Source organism: Nothobranchius furzeri, chromosome 17, assembly GCF_043380555.1.
Source record: "Nothobranchius furzeri strain GRZ-AD chromosome 17, NfurGRZ-RIMD1, whole genome shotgun sequence".
Taxonomy (NCBI): Eukaryota; Metazoa; Chordata; class Actinopteri; order Cyprinodontiformes; family Nothobranchiidae; genus Nothobranchius; species Nothobranchius furzeri.
Genome location: NC_091757.1, coordinates 48717888 through 48740158, shown reverse-complemented (window position 1 = coordinate 48740158; position 22271 = coordinate 48717888). Strand labels below are relative to the sequence as shown.

Sequence of the window (22271 nt, the reverse complement as noted above, 5' to 3'; positions counted from 1 at the left end):
TCCTTAAAGATGTTAAAGGGATACTAAGCAGTTTTGACATGCTTTTAGCACCCCCTAGTGTGAAACTTATCTTCTAGCTGTGGTTTTTAATTCATTCACTGCCACTGATGACTAAAGTCTTCATTTGCATTTTTTTACTGTGTGGGCATCGGAACGAGCCCCCGCACCGTGAGAAAAAACAGCTCAGCTCTAAAGCCGATCTTCATCCGCATACGTCACACGTCACGTGATCAGCAAGCAGAAAATCCATGTGTTAGGAGATCGTTTTGGGCCGCTGCTGTAAAAAAAAGTGAGGCTCGAACTGGAAAAGCTTCTGCCGATCACAATTCAACAACGGATTATGAAAGAACGGATAACGCTCGAAACTCACGGATTCTTCCTGATGCAAGAGGTGTGTCTCCTCTTTGCTTTGGTTGTTTTGGCGTTGGCATCGTCCTAGCGCACAATGTTCTGTGACTCTTAAAAAACCAGTAAAAACGGTGAGAAACGCTGGCAGCAAAGGGCTTTAGCGATCAGGAAACGGCTGGCAGCAAATGAGATAAAAGCTGAAGTTTCTCCTCAGCTTTCATTAGTGTCTACAGGAGCAGTTCATCACTAAACCCAAAAAATCATCACGATCTGAAACATGTAGGTAACGCGCTGGAAGCTAACTTCAGCACCAGGAATGTCAGCTCTGCTTTATTAAGTCCAACAGGGACTGAACCGGCACTCTGAAGTTGCAAGTGCGGGATTCTGGCCACAGAGGGCGGTGGGTGTCTGAGTGACATTTCATCAACCATGCAAATGGCCATTTTAGCACAAACTGGCTCAAGAAATTGTTTAAAACTATGAAAAAGATGCAAAGTTCAGCTTTAACAGATAACATATAATCAGTATTTGAAAGGAGTTATGATTAATATATGCTTGGTTTTGCTCCTGTTTCTTTATAATAGAAACAAAAGAAGCAAAACTTCATTTTTTTATTAGTTATGCAAATATTTTTTTTATTTATCATAGCTGTGGCAGAGTATTTCCATTAATTTTAGTTCTACTGGTCTGTTTGCTGAACAGTGGGAGTTTTTAGTGACTGTTTCAGGGCCAGCAGCATCCACCATCCTACTCGTTAGTCTACTGTTGTTCAAATTAACGGTTTGGATAAAAATTACAGGGCGAAGCAAAAGAGCCGTGTGGCACATTTGCACTTCAAGGCACGAGAGAGAGGGAAAAAGAGGGTTACATCAGTAAATGTGCTGCAAATGACTGGAATCAGCTGGCAAAGCAGACACCAAACAGAGATCTGATCTACTGATTTTGCTCCTTCCTGTCACAAACGACTAAGTCCCACATTTCAGGACACATTCCAGCATACGCTGTAGGTCAGCATTAAGCTCCTAATTCGTGCTGCTTTGCAGATTTGGCCGATGAAACAGATCAGAATGACGTTTAAGCCCGATAAGGAGCTTTGTTTGTGAGGAGAATTGTGACCAATGTGGCTGCACAAACAGGCTTCTCCCGTCGTGCTGAGATCAGAAAACCACTGGGAATGTAGGTGATGATGCTCTTAGAGGCTTTGGCATCAGTGTGTAACATCAAACGAATAGTGGATAAACTATTGTTGATTTGGCAACAAACAGTGATAGTTTTATCAATAATCTGAGATGCGCAATGTTATAATCCAGTTGAGGGTTTTTTTGTCCTTAGCGTCTAATCCTCTGATGACATCATAAACAATCCACCACCTCACCTGTATCTGAACCTGCTGCCTTTGAAGAAAATGTTACTGCTGGAGACGGTTTTTATCTGGCTTGACTTTGCACACCTGTCAGACAGAAAGAGTTTTATGTGAACATGCTTTTGTTTTACATATTTGGTCATTCAATTTAACAATTCAGGAACAACGTCTGGATTCTTCTGTGCCTCTCAGTTTCATTCAAGTGTTTTACTGATGGCCATGAACGCTGACTGAGGTAAAACCCTCACAGACCTTGAATTCTCCACGACCGATGATGAAAGCAGTTTGTTTCTATTCCTGTTGTCTTTGAGGGTCACTGGTCCTAAAGGAAGGAGCTGTGGGCAGCATCGTTTTTAAAGTTGCAGTCGAATGTCAAACCCTCTGTTGATTTATCGCGTGAAACCAGACCCCAGAGCCAAGCACGCACACACACACACACACACACACACACACACACACACACACACACACACACACACACACACACACACACTTCTTTAAGTTCCTAAACCTCTGCTTAGCAGCCATTTACAAACTCAATTTCCTCTGATTTGATTTAGCGGCTTTGATGCTCGTCTGACATCTGAGATGACGTTCGCACCATTTCTGCCCGCCTCTCAGAGACACGTGAGGCATTAAGTCATGATCACACACAGTTACTGACACGAGGGCGTTCATACGAAGGCTTTCAAAACTACAAAACCAACTCTGTCAATTTATAAATCTATCTTCATTCAAGAGATAAATAAACTATTTCTTAAACATGTAAAATGGACGTCTAATATAGCTTCTGGAGTGCAACATCATCACCAGTGTGAGCACAGAATATTTAGAGACATTTTAGTTTTGAATTCTTTAAACACGTCTGCTGACATCTTCCATAATCTTTATCAAGTAGACTTCAGTCTTTTCTTTCACACACACACACACACACACACACACACACACACACACACACACACACACACACACACACACACACACACACACACACACACACACACACACACACACACACACACACACACAAGCAGAAGACTAGCTGACTTGCTTTTAGCACCCCCTAGTGTCTGTTTAGTGAAACCAAAAGTGAAATGTATCTCCTCGTCTTGCGCTTGCCTTTTTAACACCTTAATCTGACAGCTGAAATGTCTCCACAGCCTTCATTAGTGTCTACAGGAGTGATTCATCACTAAATCAAACAAATTAGCTGTGTTCATGATCTAGAACATGCAGGAAACCGTACGTGGGGGGTTGAGGTGGGTGTGGTCCATTACTGCCTCAGAGCTGCTCTCTCGGTCCTCCAGGCGACGCCTCTTTCAGAAGCGCTTTCCTAACAGGAAGTGTGGATGAAATAAGTCTCTACCCATGCCTTAACTCTCACTTTAAAAAGACAAATGCACAGCAAGGAGATACATTTTGTTTTTGGTTTTACTAAACGGACACTAGGGGGTGCTAAAAGCAAGGAAAATTTTTAAACAGAGTTTCTGGTCATTCATAAGCAGTATTGCATGTGTGTGTTATACATCCTTTCTGATAAGGCAGTATTTTGGGGTTGAAGCCATTCTCATAGCAAGCCAACATAATAATGTGTTTCTGTGTGCAGACGCACTTGTAAAAGGCCTGATTCTCCACGCCACACTTCCATAGATGCTTACACGCCGCAGGAGTCGAGGTGTGAAATGTCAACACCAGTTTTTTCTGCACAGAAAAAAAAATCACAGACTGAGAAAGAAAAGACAGGGAGTGATTCCCCCAAAAACAGGAATATAAAGAGAAAGTGCTGAACATAACCTGAGGGAGCTGCACAAAACGCTGACCCGCAGGCTAAAAGCTGTAAGCTGAGCAAGATATAAGGCAGATAAAGTGATTTGGTCTCAGTGTTCGGCAGTAAAAGAGCTTGTAGCCTGGAGTAGATGAGTCTTTATGGGCAAGGAGGAGAGCTTTATTCCCCTTGATGTCTCGTTCTCAGTCCTGCATGTCTGGTAACATGAGATAGCAGATCAATATCGCTCAGAGGCGAGCTCGGAGAGTGAGAGAGGAGCAGAAAGGAAATGATGAAATCGACGGGGCTGAGTTACTATAAGATGCCTATGTCACAGCTCTGAATTATCAAAGCAGTGCAAAGAACTGGTTTCTGTTGGCTGCTGTGATGTACAGCTCCCTCTTTACACAAATACACAGTAGTGTGTGTGTGTGTGTGTGTGTGTGTGTGTGTGTGTGTGTGTGTGTGTGCGTGCGTGTGTGCGTGCGTGCGTGTGTGAGTGAAATTTCAGTCCCACTTTGGTTGACATGCAGCGATCCCCTTCCTGATGGTATTAAACTTCCCCAAAACTCTGAAATTGGAGTTTTAACACACATCAACCGAACATTTAGGAGCTTTGACAAATAAAAATGCATTAAATCACCAGTAAGAAGCCATTTCTCTCAGGTGTTACACTTTTTAAGCCACAAAAAGCTGCAGTCAGCTCAAGGTGGGAAAGATAAATACAGGAGAGGGGCAGAGAGGGAATTCATAATCTGAACAAACGGTAACAAAAACGACACAAATCAGGTGGAAAGACACAATCGTAATGAAGACAATAAACATTTGTAAGTAGTGTTTTACAAACGACACAAAACATAGAAGGAGGAGGATTATGCATAATAATGACGCATAATCTACATTTTATTGATGGAGTTCTGAAGGTAATTCAGATCAAGTGGATCTAAAAAAAATCACAAAAAATATCCTGAAATTATTGCTCTGAAATAAACAGTGAGAATGTGACATACTGACACAAACAGCAACACACAAAAATAGAACAAAAAAATTGCTAATTGACTGAGGTGAGGGCAGGACTGTGGGGAGACGTGTCAAACTTAGGATTCAATAATGCTTTGTGTTTCTGTTGTGTCTCATTTTTACTCACCCGGGACGACTATGATAACACACAAAAAGAAGAGACAGAAATGCAAAGATAAAACTGCATCTTGGGCCCTTCACGAGATCCCAGACAGACAAATGTACGGACATGCTAGGCAGGGATGGAGGGGCTGAGCGAGACTGTCATGGAGATAAGAGTCATGAGATTGATTGAAACCAGCTGGATGAGTGCTAGATTCAACAGCAAGCTCACACTAGTGGCATTTATCACTTTTTCATTTGCCAAATATAAATATACAAGGTTTGAAAGCTGCAGCTCGGTTTCTACCACAGCTGAGTGGGATGATTCACACCGACACGAAGACATCTGCTGAGGTAAGACCAGCTGATGAGATGTCAGTTGATCATTTATAAATATTTATTATGCGATGCCTTCAATGAATCTCTGATTTGGAGCACAGTAGTCAGACACATGAGTGAGGAAATTAGTTGTAACACACCCACCATCCTGTTACAGTGAATCCTGCCTGTTAAGGAGATCTGAAACAGCGACACACATATAGATTCTGTGTGATGGTGGACAGGATTACAAACACTACAGTTAATCTGACATCACACAGATGAAGAGAGGGAGGGGTGGGAAGAAGGGAAGAAGGACGGACAGAGAACCAAAGATGGAGAGTTCAGTCTGAGGTTACAAACTGATATTAAACTTGTTCTAGCAGGAGTAATAGGGTTGAAAATAGATCACTGGATGGTGATAATGATCTGTGCTTTTATATTTAATGTTTCATCATGATGGAGGCTACGAATAATATTTCACTTATCGTTTCAGACCTTTTACAGGCACAACACTCACCTCTTTCTGGATTCCGATGACATAAAAGGTTTTCCCTTCAAACTTCAGCTTGTTGACATCAGACCTGCACCAAAGTTGGAAAAAATAATTTAAAGTAACAACAAATAGTTTTTTTAACTTTAAGCTAGAGCTTAAACATTGATCTCGGTGATTGTAGAGTTAGAACTTTGACCAGTTTCATATCTGACACCGCTCTGTAGCCCTCTGCTGACCAAAACCCACACTTGATAGTTTTGTGGAGCGGGTAGGTATAGGGGGGCTCTTTACCTGCTTTAAGGCTGTTAGCTATAATGCTAGCAGTTAGCATTTCAGTTTGCTGACCAGCAATAAAAAGTTCAAGAAGAAAAAAATGAAGTTTACTTTCACTTGAAGGAGCCTGGAAGTAAAAGTAAGAGATTAATGTATTTGGAGGTAAAGCAAAGAGCTAAAACAGGAGTGAACATCAGCGCTGTCTACACTAAATTGAAGGAGCTAAAGGAAGCTACAAAATCACGGACTGATGGTGACCTGGCTTTGTTGGTTCTGGACTGCAATGGGGGCCCAAGTCACTTCTGCATTATTGCATTAATTTTTTCGTTCTTCCGGGGACCCGTGATGCAGAAGTAACTTAGGCTCCCTATATACGAGTAACCAGTAGATGGATTGACAAGACGAGCAAGACACACTCACTATGGTGACTCCATCACTGGTTTAGAGCTCTTTCACGCCATCAACGATACCGCTGCAGGTTTTTATCTGTCGTGATCTCAAATTTAACCGGTTATTGAGCTATTTTATTGATGCCATGTTTGTTTTGGTTGTACCCACAAACCCGGCTCTTTATCCGGTCTGAGTTCTCTGGTGCACCCCAAGTGGAACACTCCAGTACTACATGCAAGTATGTGAACAAAGACGCAGCCTGCTGCACGCCAGCGCAAGGTTTAACAGCAAGTATATTCCAAACCTTAGTGCTCAACTCGCTCTTCTTGTATTGTTGTAATGTGAAAATAAAAAAAGCATTTTCTGCTAACGCAGTTTAGAATTATGGTGCTGATTTTCTTCCGTACAATACTGAAGTCAATTTTGATATTTAAAAAACAACCTTATCTATAAATTCTTGGGCAAGGTTTTTCAAGTAAAGCAATAATTAGAAAAAATTATATTTACTTTTTAATAAACAAAGGATACGTTTAAAAAATAAATTCAACAAAAAAAGAATTTCATGAAAAACATGGATGCAAATTTTGTTACTTTGAAAAATTATTTTATTAGACCTCAATTAAATATTAAAAATGCTGCTCTAGTTTCTTAACAAAACCAGATTTAAAAAATATCCTTGCGTGTGTTTAAAGGTGGATATCTGCGACCTAAACTTGTACCATTTAAGGAGGTGAATCCTCTTGTTTCCCTGGAAAACCACAAAACCCGTGGCTGTGAAACCCAGGAATGCAGTCGCCCCCGTGAAGTCCTGAAAACACACAAACACAGATGAGTTATGTGTATTTTGTCATGCAGGTGGTTTAACAGCAAGGAGGCAAGTGGGGCATCCCAGATCTCCATGGAAACGGTGCTTACGCAAAAATACGTAGTTTCCTGTTCTGATATCAACATTTTCTTAATATGTTTTATAATCTCCACACATCTGTAGCATAGTGCTGTACACACTAGGATATGTAACATATGTTTTACATTTTGATTAATGATTATCAACATTTTGATAGTAAAAAGCTAAATAATGTAACGGTATGAAATGACTGTTTCCCCCTCTCCTCTGACACAGAACTGGTCTGCAGGAGATATGGCCTCAAGGTCTTATAGATTTGCTTATAAACTGCTTCTTTCCAGCTCAAGAGAAGAATGAAGAAAGGACTCTCTCCTTTTATTAAATCAAAGAACTCTATTTTAATAAAGCTAATCAAACAAACTGTTAGTCAATAAGTAAGATGTGACTAATCTGTGAAATCAAAATATTAATTACTTTATTACAATAGAATATAATAAGTAATATGACTTTAGATGTTTCCACTAGGACTGATCTCACGTAGCGATAAAAGACATGACACATTACTTTCACTGATCCAATCAGAATCTGCCAGATCTGACGAAGGCCTGGTTTTGGTGGTGCTTGGTAAATCTGTCATCTTTTCATTCGACCATAAACCAAAACATCTGAAGTATAAAACTATGCCCGTGTCATCTTTAACGCCAGTTCAAGCGTTCTAGAGAAGTTGTCTGAGTGGCCATCCGTAACTTTCTTCTTCAACCAAAAGAACCAACGACAAGCTGGATAAAATCTGTTGCTGTTCCAACTGCTGCAACGGTTCCTTTCAGAATAAAAGCCGAACCATCACGACCCAGATTTGGGTCTCACTAGATGCCTACAAAATTGTCGTGACCCGGGAGTATCTCAAGACTGGTGGTCGGCTGCCGCGGCTGCTTCTACAGGCTTCGGCTCCACAAGGTTAAGCTGGACCTTTACACCTGATCTAGACAGGGGCTTCCGCGAAGGGTATCTAGACCAACAAATGGTGTCGAATGTGTTTAGGAATCTCCTAACCAAAGCTTAGAGCGAAGACATCACCTTCAGTTCCCATCAGAACTAATCGCTTCTTCGGATTTGCTGGTTCTGAGCAACATTCCACATCACACCATTCTCCATCTCATTCACCTTAGTTACACCATACAGTCAGTGTTTAAGTTAGTCTAGTTTTAATTTGTTTAGTAATAAATCTTTAAACTTTTAAACTCAACTCTCTCTCTTCTGTTGTTTCTGAGTGAATACGAAGCTGTTATCTAATCTCTGCAATCAAGGGCGTCAGTTTGTTTTCAGAATTGCTGGGGACAATAACCATTCACTTGAGTGGGGTTTAAAAATTGCTGGGGACAGTAAAGGCAGGCTTTTTTGAAAGTGGGGGGGACACAGTTGCCAATCACAAATTTTGCCGGGGACATGTCCCCGGCGTCCCCGGTTAAAATGACGCCTATGTCTGCAATAAAAAGTTCCAATCTTCTGGTTAAAATAACCTCACAGATCCATAAGGTGGATTTCATATTTTCTATGGAATCCTACGTGTGTCATCCTTTAAGGTAATATGGGATATATAAAAAATTACCTATCACTACGCCTTATGGCTTATTAAATAACATGTGATTTAAATCATTACAATAATTAATGGTTTAATATTTAAATAGTTCTTCACCTTGCAAGGATGTGGATCCACTCCATATGTTTCCAGAGCGTGTGCCTTTTGCAGCATGTTTAACTCTGCTAATGCAGCACACTGTCCCCTAAAAGAAAAACAAGTGTATTTACACACAGCTGAACGGAGTCATCAAAAGGTTCAACACATTAATGTTGATTACCTTTAAAGCAGATAAAAAGGCAGCGTGCTTGACTAAAACTGAAGGGTGAAACACTTAGGATCTATATTAAAATCACACAGAAATGTATCTTTGTATGCAAACATAAACCTTTTTTCCCCCTTAAATGCCTTTAAATCATCTGATGTCTCTACAGCTCAGTGTTAATCTCTATAATCCCGTCAGGCACACCCATCAGGGCACTCGTAGGAAATGGGGGTTTTTTCTTTGATGTGTCGTAATCTTTGGAGCTGTGACCGTCACAAAGTTATTAACCACTTCAGAGATAAACAAACACCTCACAGGAAGGATTTACATTACTTTATGAAGTGTACGCTAATATACGAGCTTAATCAGCTTTCGTTTATTTCTCTAATGTTCAGTCTGAGAATTTAAAGTCGTGAAAAAAAAACTGACAAATAATTCTGTCTGTGTTTCTTTTGTTTTAACTGAATGTTCACTAAAACACCTTAAAGTATGACAACACGGATTTCTCTGCCCGTCTCCAGCTGAAATGACACACAGATCTATATTTTCTGTGGAGTAGAGATCGTCCTGAAAACAGATCACAGGAGACCACATCTGCTGTCATCAGCATCACGCTGATAACAAAGATTATGTTCCAAACAAACTTCTCCACGTGACACACAAAAACATTGTTTTTCTAATAGTACCTGAGTTCATTCTTGTGTATTTCCATAATCTTCCTCTCCAGTTTCAGGGATTGTTTAGGGAACAGTTTGAAGTCTCTGATATAGTCGGATGGGTGCTCTTCTGGGTCAAAGTCTCCCAGTTCAGCTGTGAGGACAATGAAAAGAAAGATTATATGATTACATCCTTTGAGCATATATTAGCTATAATAATTAGAGGAGTTTCAGTGATGATTTAGATTTCACGATAACAAAAAACCTAAGTTAATAATAGTTACAGAAGCTCTCTGTGGCATCTTAAAGAAGACTGTCTGCCCTGCCCTATATGGCTTCTTATTTCTGTAAAACCCAATATAACATGTTTTTAATTTTTAACCAACCACCTCAGGCACATTTTAATCGTAGCGATGCTCGATACTAGAGTTTTTACCAATATACTAATATTGTCTGACTCTTTATTTCCAATACCAATGTAAACCGATACCAGTATACGCTGTGTCTCTCACTCATAAAAAAGAATAAACATTTTACGTTACTAATACCACATATCTCCTATCATGCATGCTTACATTTTAAACATTTTCTGTACAAAATGACAACTTCTTCAATTTAAGTTATAGGGAAAATGCCAATTTTAGTTTGTCTCCAACAGCAGCTGAATCTCATTCTCCCTAAGCTGTATGTATTACTTATTAATGTACCGGTATTTTTTTTTTTCTCTGTAATTTGCATATATGGTGAAAAAACATTTGTAAAGATATTCAGATGAGAACAGTCACTACAGGAGACATTTCTACTTCACAATTTGTTCCAAATGAACTGAAGTATCTCAAGAGCTTTACCTCAGAGTTGTCATGTTTTCACATTTTGAGAGAGAGAAGAAATAGCTGTGCAATGATTCATGTTCCTCCTATTGCTGACATGTTGTTTTGCCTTTCCTGCACTAATCAGCAACATTTAGTTCACCTGGAGCTCATGGTGACCTCATGATCCACATCTGTTCATTCCCCGACCTAAACCCTCAGTGATCTCTACTTCTCTGCTAGATGGTTTTCAGCATTCCAGCAGTTCTCGTTCTCGTTCTCCCAAAATCGGTACCATGTTCACGTCCCTCGATTGTCTCTGTCTGGCCCTTAATAGATTTGACCGCTTTTCTGACCTTTTGGGCTTTGACCGTCCTCTGAACCACAGCTTCTGATTCTTGCCTGCTCCTCCTGTTAACCATACCCGCCTCTGCCTCTAGTTGCTGACCTCTGGCTGTTTGTGAAACCCTGCTTATGGACTATATTGTATTCTCTGTGGATAACCATTGTCTGTGTCACAGAAGAGGAGTTGCATCCACAGACGGAAGAGGAACATTCTGGGAACTCCTTAACCCAACCAGTGCTCCCACTGCCCCCATCTCCATCACGTCTCCCCTCTACACTTACCCCTCCTGCAGCGCTCAGCTGCAGAAACCCAGCTCACCCCACATTCTCAACCTTCTAATAAATTATCTTTCACATTTAACTCCTGTGTGTGGCTGAATTCCGAGTCTTCAAAAACACTCATCACAAGCGGAAGAGTTTGATGTGTAATATGTGTACGGTATGTAAAAGTTTTGTCATTCCAAGACTGAAAGCCGGTACCGATAATTTCCAATATTAAAGTTTATTGCCAATACCGGCCGATAATAATAGTAGATCAATAATACCAGACATCCCTACAAAGATTTTAGTTTATATATATATTTTTTAAAGCCAATAGTTTTCCCTATGTATGACTCATGGAGTTCCTCATGGACCTATATTTGGAACGACACACTTTAATTTATCTGTGCTTCCCAACAAAATCAATAAACCCAACATGAATTTTCATTGTTATACAAATAACACACACATATTTAAATCCATCAAACCAGTCAACATTTTAAATGAACAGCTTGTCTAAAAGACTAAACAAACTTAAAACTTAAAAAACAGAATGTTGATTTAGAATCTTTAGAACTGTTTCTGGCTTCCAGTATATGTGAGAAAATTTGTGCTCTCTGAGTGAATGTTAAATGACACATTTGTGGAAATCATAACTAAAAGTGATTACTTTAAATGCCTTCCAACAGCAAAAGGATTGATCCATGACTGTGACGGAATGAAGGATAGTTGCTCACCAGATCCAGACCAAGCCCCAGAGAGACAACGTGATGTCTTTTTAACTTCATCCTTAATTAATACTGATAACAAAGGTTAAATGAAAAACTTGCCCAGGGTTTAATTAAACAATAATCCTCAAACTGGTCTCCAGCTCTCTAATCAGCTCCATGACAAAGTGGGACAGGGACCCGTTCATCCAAGCCACCGGTGCTGCACTGCAGACCCGCTCTGGATGGAGATAAACCGACCAGTCTCACTCTTCTCTCTCTGAGGACCTGAGTCCATCAGAGACTGTTAACACCGTTTAGTGGTTTATGCAGCAGCCAGAAGGCTTCATTTAAATGTTAGAGCCTCCTAATCCAGATTAAACCAGGAAACTCAGCTCTCTGATTCAACATTTATCTCTCGTTCCTAATTGAGAAAAGAAAATAATGAATTGTATCCTTCTGCAGTGGTCCACATACTGTACATGTAGCGTTTTGGTGTAGTGGGATAATAACATTGGCTTGATGGCTTGAAATGGAGCTGCTTGATGAGGGGTCAAATCAAGAGGCTGTATTGTTCGTTAAAAATTAAATAAAGGGGTTCAAATGAAGGAAGCAGGACTTCTTTGGTTTCTTGAAGAGGTTGCGCTTCTCGTCCGTGTAGCTTTGTCAATTCTGACTGGAGCATGGGAGGGTCAAGCTTTTAAATTGTAGCTGTCTATTGTTGCTTAAAGAGCTGATACTACCTACGACTACCCCTCCTCCCTACCCCCCGAGGAGCTGTCAGAGTCGTTAGCCTTTATTGTGACATTGATTTAGTGTGACAATCATTGATTAGATGCAAGACGGTGTGACCTAAACTGAAATTGTTTGGGGATTGGGTTCAGAGCTGCATAGGTGCTGGCAGGTGAAACCTGACGTTTAAATAGGAATAAGCAGGCCTCACCCTGAACAATGCAGGCTCCCAGGTATGCAGCCTCAGCGAAAGGACACAGGAGACGGCCGTGGTAGATGTCTCTCTTCAGCTGGAGGTACAACAGATACCTGACAGAGCACAAACCACAAGAAATAAAACAGCTTTAAAATTAGTTTGATGTCCTTGATTTTCAAAATCAAAATTTCATGAAAAGGGTCTAAATGTGACTAAAATGTTTTTAGAGCATCAAATTCTAAATGTATTATTTATTCTAATAAAAGGCGACTTAATTAGATGCATAACTGCCTCTTGTCTCTGTGGCATTTCCTAGTGGTTTAAGGGCAATCGCTAATACAGCCATGGCAGAGAAATTATGTTCCTGAAGCAATTAACAAAACAAGACAAGGGTACTGCCAAAGAAACGCTGAACATACGGAGAGCGGCACCAAAGTTACTATGGAAACAGGCAAGTTCAGACGTGCTGCTGACACGCTGATTTGTCCTTCGTTGGCTCTGAAACTGGGGACACGCGTTGCTATGGATACAGATGAGTTTCCAAATGAGATCAAACAAACCAAACCAGCAGGTAAACGGACACATTCAACTGGTTGTCAAACTGAAGCATGGAGGATGGGATGGGTGCATGTTCCGGTGAAGCTAGTAGGCATTTAGAAGTTTATTGTTATTAGTTTTATCCTTCTCGTCATTTACTTTATTGCCCTTCCTGAATTATTTTATCTGTGATGAACAATTTATATGGCAGTGAATCTATTTCTCTTTCCTCAACCATCTCGAATACTGGAGGAAATTAGGTTTAAGAGGAAATTGGTGCTCTTAGAATAACACTGTGCAAACTGAAGCAAACATCAGCAAATAACCGAACGGAAACGGATGCTGAGGGACACGAGCAAATGACTTCTAAAGAGTTCGGCACTGTCTGCACTTCCATTTGAACTTTTCAGTTTATCTACAACATCAGACTCATCTGAATACTTCATTTGGCTCATATGAGTAACACTTTCATCACTTTCTCATCAAAAACAAAATAAATGTTCGCACCTTGTCAGCTCCTCTTTTATTTTCATCGGTTCATGGGGGTAGAACTTGACCCGGAAGCACATCATGTACGGCTGCTGAGCTGCTAAAGAAAAAAAAAACACAACCAGAGAAGTTTCAAGGGCTATTTCTCCATATGCAATGCAATCTCTTGGAGGAGATGAGGAAATTGGACGCATTCGGTAACAGCAAGTAAAGTTGAGGGAAACAAAAGCAAAATGTTATTAATAATTTACATAAAACACTGTTTGCAAGTGAAAAGGGAAACAGCAATGAGGACACAGACAAGGGAACAGATCTTAGCCTCTCATGCAAACATTTACATTTTACTTGAAGTGGAATGGATTTTTCTCCTCTGAACTGAGTCTTAAAAGGCATTTATTTGTCTGATTTGTGCATTTTGTATTATTCAGTATCAACATAGGTCAAGTCTATAATCCACCCTAGAACATAGCTGTTATCAAATCTGCTAAAAACACTAAAAGGGCTTTTGAAAAGAAGCAACCAGAAATCTTTACAGTACCTTCCTGCCTTTAACGCCAGGAGCCTCTGATGTATCTATCCATAAAAACAACCTACATCTACATAATACATGCTGAGCAATTTGAAAGATGCAATCCTCCCACCCGCTCCTTAAGAACTTGAGCTGCTTATTTGCTCAGGCTTAAGGAACGGCAGAAGCATTTTTGAAACCTTTTTTTTTTAATTATTTGGCACAGAAATATGGAAACAGTCTCATGAATGTGATTTATAACAACAAAGAGAAACAGAAAGAGTTCATATGATAAAACAAGCCACAGATTCACACATAAACCTGTGATTCGAACCAGTGGCGACTCCAGAATTTTTTTTCTGCAGGTGCTATGAAGGAGCTAGTCTTTTTATTGAGGGTGCTATGAAGGAAGTGGTCATGCGTACCTATTGTTCTCTAAAACACCTTCAACACTAGCAGATACACATGCGTGCACAACACCTCAACAACTCCTGAAACAATCATTAATATGCATCATAAACATATGAACAATCGCTGACTTTTCCATGAAATCATAAACACATACAGCCACACAGAAAACCATCTATAGTGTTGCAAGGTTAGCTAACGTTAGTGTTAGCATTTCCAGTGGCAAAACCCTCGACTGCTGCAGCGGCTGAGGGTTGACCCTCTTCATCCAGATCCGTAGGTTTTTGTGGGTCTGAGGTCACTTCCAAAGATTCATTAGTTTCTGACTGAACCCGTGGAAATTTGGGCAACAAAAACCGATCCATTGTACCACTAGCTCTACCTTTCACTCGTTTGCTGGTGGAAAATGAGGTCAAAGGTTAACATCAATTTCCTGTTTTGGTTTTATGTTTATGTTTATTCAATTAGCAGACGCTTTTATCCAAAGCGACTCACAATTGATAACCTGTAGGGCATGTTGTGATCTGTGGGGGAAACCGGAGTACCCGGAGGAAACCCACACATGCATGGGGAGAACGCGCAACTCCACGCAGAAAGGCCGCAGCCGAGTTTCTAACCTGCAACCTTTGTGCTGTGAGGCAACAGTGCTAACAACTGCGCCACCATGCAGCCCCAAGTTTTCACTATCTATGTGATAATTTACTGATTATTTTTGTGTTGTATGTTAAATATTATCACATCCACACGTTAAATTAAAAATAAATTGTAAAAAAAAAAAGAAAAATCTAACATTTACTTGGGGGCGCAATACTAATCCAGGGGTAGCTACAGCTACCCCCACCCCCCGGCGCAGCCACTGATTCTAACAGAATCCTGCGAGAGGCAGGACTGATGTGTCAGTCCAACTCTCCCTTGATTGCTCTCGCTCTCATTTCCTTTTCACTCTGTCAGCTTCTCTCGTCCATCTCTTCTTTCTGTCTTTCTCTATTATTCTCTCTCGTTAGCTCCGTTACCAATCTGTGCATCATTCTCAATTAGTTCCTCTATTGGGCCATTCCCATCTGTACCGGGTCGGCCCGGGCCGGGTAGCCCCAGTCGGCCCCTGCCTGGCCCGGTTGATTCCACACATCCTTGTCTTAAGCCCATGTGGGCTGATTCTACCCACCAATCAGAGGCTTGCTCTAATGGAAGGTGTGAATTTGCTGTCAGCAGTGGGTGTGTTGGCCCTGGTCGGCCTGAAGCAGACCCCCTCGAGAAGAGGGCTGAGAATGAGCCTTGGTTGGCCCGGAAAAATACCAGGCCACCCAGATATGTAAACAACCTACGCTACCCGGCCCGGGCCGACCCGGTACAGATGGGAATGGCCCATAACTTGCTCTGGTTCTGTCTTTCCTGAATCTGACATCTCACTTCACTTTTCTAAAATATCTGCAGCTTGCCCATCATTTCTCTTTTGCTGGAGAAGAGCGCACCACTAATAGCTCATTCGTTTGAATCTGGACCAAAAGAACAGTCTTTAAGAGGGTGAACTGCAGATCTACATCCTTAAATAGTAAAAAGCAGATCTCCAGATGAAATTGTATCCTAAAACTATGAACTAAAGAAAAGGGATGTCATTCAGTTAAATCTGAAGTTTGTTGATAATAATTAGATTTTGGGACCATGGAGCAGAAACACTGGAAGGATGACAGAAAGCATCTGGAAGAAAGGAGGAGAAAAGTAAATGACCTCAGCAACGAGATGAGAATGCTGCAAGAGGCCCAGATTAATTCAGAGAAGAAAAAAAACTAAAACAAAGATGCGAAGAACTAAATCTAAAACATCAAGAAGTGCAGAGGAGAAATTGTCGGAATGGAACTGAGGATCAAAAAGTAAAACTATGAAGAAGAGAAAAGAAAATCTGAAGAGGAGAGAACGGGATTCAAGACAGTACGTAAATCCTGGAGATGAAGGATGAGGAGTTTCAGGATCAGGAAAAATAAAAACAAATGATTTAACTTTTTTTCCCAGGAATAAAAAGTCAGTGTGGAAAACAGATATTGGAAGAAACGGATGAAAGAAAATCAAAAGTCAGAAAAGAAGGAAAAATTAAAGGAAAAGTTTACTTTGAAGATAGCTGGACACACACACACACACACACACACACACACACACACACACACACACACACACACACACACACACACACACACACAGCTTTTTCATTGTTATTGTAGGTGTGACCATTATTGCGACCAAGCATGTATAAATAGCTTCCCTTCACCTTTTTCTCTATGAGGTTTTAAATATTTATATAGACATCCACTAAAGCAGCGTCGTTCCAGGGCTCTGCAGAACTCCTTCTGTCAGTTCGTCTGTCGTCAGGTCTCTCTTTGTCTCCCTGACGGCTGCCTGAGGATGATTCTGACATCGTCTGATTTTAGTCACCAGTTGCAGCAGTGATTATGGGTGAAAATAACACCTAAACTCTCGGCTTTAAAGGTCCACGAGGAATTGTTCATTAGTTTAAACCTATTTAAACCCTAAATATTAAAATTTCCTATCATGCCGTTTAACATCAGATTTTTTGGGCAAATCCGGTCACGTTGGCGCTGTCTTTGGAGGATATTTTGATCTTCCTGGAGTCCCTGTGGTGTTATTTGTTTGAGACAGAACTTGACCTTCTCAAACAACACGCGAAGAGACAAAGGCACGTAAACAAGGGTATTCACACACACACACACACACACACACACACACACACACACACACACACACACACACACACACACACACACACACACACACACACACACACAGAGAAAAACTTACATTTCATCTGCTTCACCACGGGCTTATTTGGCTCCAACCAGTGCTGAAAGAAATTAAGGAAAGAAGAAGGACTAAAAAAATACACAAAATTAAGGCTGTATAGGATGCTGGGAAGTTTAATATGTGCTTAAATGTGTGAGCATTTTTAAAAAGTTAAATTAAAAATATAAATCAGACTCATTGTTTTGTAATGGCCTAATAAAAAATAACTTGAAGTGGCTTACTCTCAATAGATTAGGGTCTCTATTACTGAACTACTGAATCTCAGACCTAAAAGTTGCCCGCATCACAGCTGAGCTTCAGACAGCAGGTTTTGGAGTCTCATTTCCTAATATTTGTACATCTTGTGTTGGAGAACAGCAACTCAACTCTACCACTGACTTGCAACACTGATGTTTTATCTCCACAAATAACTCAGGTCTTGAGAAGTTCTGCTGTGTGGTGGTGTTTCTAATGCTAACGATTAGCTTAAACTAGCCAAGATGTCCACTGCTGTTTCCTGTGAGCCAAGAGGGATGAGTCCATGAATGCTAACTTTCAATTTGAGGTAGATCTGTCAGGCTTTTCTAATCTGAGCTATTCCCATCAATTTCTATCAGAAGCTAATCAGGCAGATAGATGTAGGAGACTATTTTCAGGTTCAAACAGCATGAAAAACTGCCATTACAGAATATGTAAATGAAATGCAATAACGACAAATATTACTGGCAGTAGCTGTTACCCTTTGTTTCTCAGGGTCCACATATCGAATCCCAAAGTAGTCCTTCTCCAGGAGGTTGTAGTGGTTACACACGTGGTCCAACAGGAACTGACCTTTGGTGTCTCTCTGCAAAAAACCAAACACAAGTTCAGTTTGATGTATTGAGATCTGAGCATGACTGGAAAACACACACACACACACACACACACACACACACACACACACACACACACTCTCTCTCTCTAATGAAAGAGACAACACAGCCAGGATCCACGGTGAATCACCCCCTATGGGGTAATAATTCTGTACATCACACCAGCGGGGTGTAGGACTGATTAGGTGAAAAAGCAGCACATGCAGCTTTTTGGCCTCTAGGTGATGATATAGCTGCTGTGGTCATATTGTTGACTCAGCCTCCAAAGATGCTCAACACTTCATAAACACCCAGCAATCAATAATCATTCTGCACTTATCACCTGCTCCTCAGCATTTATACACTCAGACGGATGCTCAGACAACCCCCCCCCCCCAACACACACACACACAAACACACACTCAAAAAAAACCCCACCAAACATGCACAACTACACATTGTTCATCGATTACAGCTGTCGATATTCATTTCATAACATGCATCACAGATCAGCCTTCCACATGACTTCTTTGGATCTGAATCCAGTCATCCCAGGACTAATTGATCCAAAGGAAAACCCTCCATTTGTAACGATCCATCCGACGCCCATGAACCCATTAACACACTTACAGACTCACAGCTGTTCGTTCAGACTCATGAAGCCAATAGAACGGGCGAAACAGCCCATCAGCACCGCTGTAAACATTCTCTCTGCAAACAGCGCCTCACTTCCTGTTTACGTTCTGCTGAAGATGACTGAGAGTGATCTGATTCAACCATGAAAGCTGCATCTCTGCCGTTTTCTTTTTCCATCTACTTGTCCTGCAACATCAGCATCAGCCACTAAGTTCGGTTTCTTGTCAGCAAACAAGATAAGGACATTAAGGGAAGTCCTTAGCTTTGCATGCTGTTTCAAAGTGCAGACGTTTGCCTCTAAAGTGCATCGTAAGTAATGGACCCCAGCTGAGGTCGTCTCAAGCTGATGGTTGTTCAGACTAAACTCCATGAGGTTTGGTTAGCTCAATGAGTTTGCATCAAAATGTTCTGTAATAAAAACAAATAGAGCATAATGTATCTGCTCCAGGGACATCCTTTTGCTAATTGTTGTCTTTATTACATCTTCTTTTAGATCTGTTGTTCTCTGAAGGTTTCACCTGCTTGATTTGCTTCCTGTTTCTGAGACTGTGTCAGTCCCAGCAGAAACCCTCTGATTTTATTCGTATAAAACATGCATCGTCTGCAGGCAGGGGAAAACATATATTCTTTTACATGACCTAATTTCCAGTCAGTCTGCACACAATCAGGATGTGAAGAGCCTCAAAGAAAAAGTCATAGGTCTTTCAATAAAACAACTTTTCACTCAAGCTCGTTTGTATTTAGGATTTAGATGAACTTGGTATTTTTCCCATAACATGTTTTTAGGTTTTCAATTAATAATGCATCAACATGTATAAAGCATTCCCTGTAATCCCCCTCCCACCCTGAAAAAACAAACAGCACCTAATTCTCACACATATATCAGTGACAACGTATTTCTCTGTAAATTTGTTATAAATTGTAAATGCCGGTGTCCAGATTCGGTATTCTTCAATCATTTAGATGATTTTTTATTTTGTGGATGCAAATGTATTTGAGGGAGGCTTCTGGTGAGTCATTCCTTTATCATTCCCTTTTATTTGTTGATACGTCTCTACATGGTCTTGCTCCACCTCACCTTTCTGAGCTACTCCAAAATCAATCGTCTGCTCGGGTACTTAGGACAACTAACCAGTTGCTCCTTGTTATATTGCAAGCTCAGAGGGGATAGGACCTTTGCTGTTGCGGCACCTCGATTGTGGAACACACTGCCAGCACACATTAGGACGGCCACCTCTTTAGATATGTTTAAATCACTTTTGAAGACCCATTTGTTCGGTGTGGCTCTTGATCCAGTCTGAGTATCACTTGTATGTTTTATTAGACTATTGTTTTTTATTCCTCTGTGTTTTTAACCGTTTATAACCATTTTTATAACCCTTTTTTTTATTTTTATTTTTTTCCCGGAACTGCGCTGCTCTGGGTGGCTGCATGTTGGAGTAGCTCTGTTGACTATATGTAAGTTTTGCCTTTTCTTGGGCATTTTTTCTTCTAGTTTCTCAAGAAAAACTGTATTTTTTGGACACTTTACTTTTCGGTTTCTGGTGCTGTGAAGCTTGAAGGATTTTTACTGCTATTTTTTTAGCTTTTTTCACTTTTTGAGCATTTGTTATGATGTGTAACCATGGCAACAAGCTGGTTTACAATAGGGAGCAGCTGATTAACATCGGAAAGGCTGAAATAATACCTCAACTGAAGCCACAAATCCCAAATGAGCTAAAACGCAAGAAGCGTGGTTGCAGAGCGGGAGCAAAACGGAGACAGAGAAAGAGGAAATTCAAACCATCTCTTCCATCGATCATAATGGGCGATGTGAGATCACTGGCCAACAAGATGGAGGAACTCCAAGCCCTTTCAAGGACTCAGCCAAAGTTTTGGCAGTTTCGGAACCGCTGGAGGAGATAATGCAAAGAAGGATTCTCCAGAGAATCAAGAAAATGAAGGACAACCCTGAGCATTCTCTTCACAAGACTGTCCGACAACGGAAGAGTGTCTTCAGTCAGAGGCTTCTTCAGTTTCACTGCAACACTGACCGCTACTGGAGATCCTTCCTGCCAACAGCCATGGTAATATACAATAACTCTTTGAGCTACTACAGCAATCAATTTCCCTCTGGGGTTAATAAAGTATTTTTGGATTGAATTGAATTGAACAGTTTTAAGTGTTTTGTGTTTTACTTGTGTGTGCAGCACTTTGGACTGCTCTTTTAAAGTGCTTTATAAATAAAGTTGGCTTGGCTAATGTGTTATAGGTAGTATATTAACTAAAGGCAAAATTAAAAACACGCATACAGCTCTATTTTCTCAGAGGGCTTCTGGTGGTCCTAAACAAGCAGACATGGTAGCTGCATGAGTTTAACACCTCAGTTGAACAAAGTGAAGCAGAGAAAACACAAAACACATGAAAGCACGAAAAGGATGCAATGCTAGATCAGTAGTCCTGTCATGTCATGTTTCTTTCAAATGTGCCATTTAACGCATTCTTGCCACCACGCTTGGTAGTAAAATTGCAACGACGACAGACTTGTGAATGCATTTTATACCTTGGCACAACAAAGGGAGGCGTCATCATCACGTGGGGAGTTACTGCCGAGCTCTGGCCGGCAACTATAGCGAAAATGAAAGTAAACTCGGGCAGTAAGTTTCACTTTGGCAAACAGAACCAGCTGAGATGATAAACTGGAGTGATGCAGCATTCCAGGAGCTTCTCTCCAATAGAGCTGGAAGTCAGATCGACAGAGACTGCAAAAGGATTGTGGAGGACAGACACCGTTAGGAGCACCGTGTCTATGTAATGAGTGTGGCTTTGATGAAAAGCAAGTTATCTCCAAGATAAATGGAATTTCGCTGTAGCACAGGGACCGCCCCCATTCTCCTTTAGTACCATCATTGCATGATCTTTTCTAAAAAGGACACGGTTGTGCCACATTACCACAATGGTTACCCCACTTATAAACAACCTGATGCTGGCTCGCCGTAACAACAAATTGACAACATTGTTTTCTAAAAGAAACTAAAGAAAAGCCCAAGAATAAATTGCGCAAAGTTGTTTCAAACCAGCGCCATTCTTAAGCCCATGCCGTCTTTGTTGCAGCTCTGCTGGAACTAAGCCCTCTACAAACATAGAGCGCTGTGATTGGCACGGCCTATATTCAGTCGAGCCAGTGATAGACCTGCTGAGGCTACAATGGAGGGTGGCTGGATCAATCTGTAGAGCAAAATACTTTGCGAATACCACAGTTTGTCTAGATTTCTAGGTTAATAAGTTGTGTCATTAAAAGAACAAAAACCAATACTGATAATTTCCAATATTACATTTAAATGCCAAAATCAGCCGATGAGATCGGACATCTCAAGTTGAAATATGTATTAAACTAATTTAGTGAAGACTAGGCTCTGCTGTCAATTACATTTAAAGAATGTGAAAATATTGTGACATAATGCTTAAGCCTGGTCCAGTAAATGTATTCATTAAATCATGACTGATGAGTTGGTTGAGCATTAATGAACTAATTGATACATGCAGATGAAAATGTAAAGAGGAACGTGCAGAAACATCAGAAATGTTCTAGATAATCCAA

General features: G+C 40.7%; 1 protein-coding gene across 6 annotated transcripts in view; it reads right to left on the bottom strand.

The window, feature by feature from the left end:
* Nucleotides 1–22271, bottom strand: part of frmd3 (FERM domain containing 3) — a 53000-nt gene that overhangs the window by 12970 nt on the left and 17759 nt on the right. Inside the window, exons 2-12 of one of the 6 annotated variants that reach the window (XM_015972771.3) lie at nucleotides 17944–18048; nucleotides 17223–17265; nucleotides 13514–13592; nucleotides 12485–12582; nucleotides 9450–9573; nucleotides 8616–8703; nucleotides 6795–6883; nucleotides 5437–5500; nucleotides 5082–5183; nucleotides 3324–3412; nucleotides 1724–1798 (exon numbers count right to left, since the gene is read on the bottom strand). In XM_015972771.3, coding sequence (XP_015828257.1) covers nucleotides 1724–1798; nucleotides 3324–3412; nucleotides 5082–5183; nucleotides 5437–5500; nucleotides 6795–6883; nucleotides 8616–8703; nucleotides 9450–9573; nucleotides 12485–12582; nucleotides 13514–13592; nucleotides 17223–17265; nucleotides 17944–18048 — 956 coding nt within the window. Of the gene's footprint in view, nucleotides 1–1723; nucleotides 1799–3323; nucleotides 3413–5081; nucleotides 5184–5436; nucleotides 5501–6794; nucleotides 6884–8615; nucleotides 8704–9449; nucleotides 9574–12484; nucleotides 12583–13513; nucleotides 13596–17222; nucleotides 17266–17943; nucleotides 18049–22271 lie in introns of all 6 variants that reach the window. The other 5 variants (XM_015972770.3, XM_054731520.2, XM_015972772.3 and 2 more) reach the window with 5 other exon arrangements.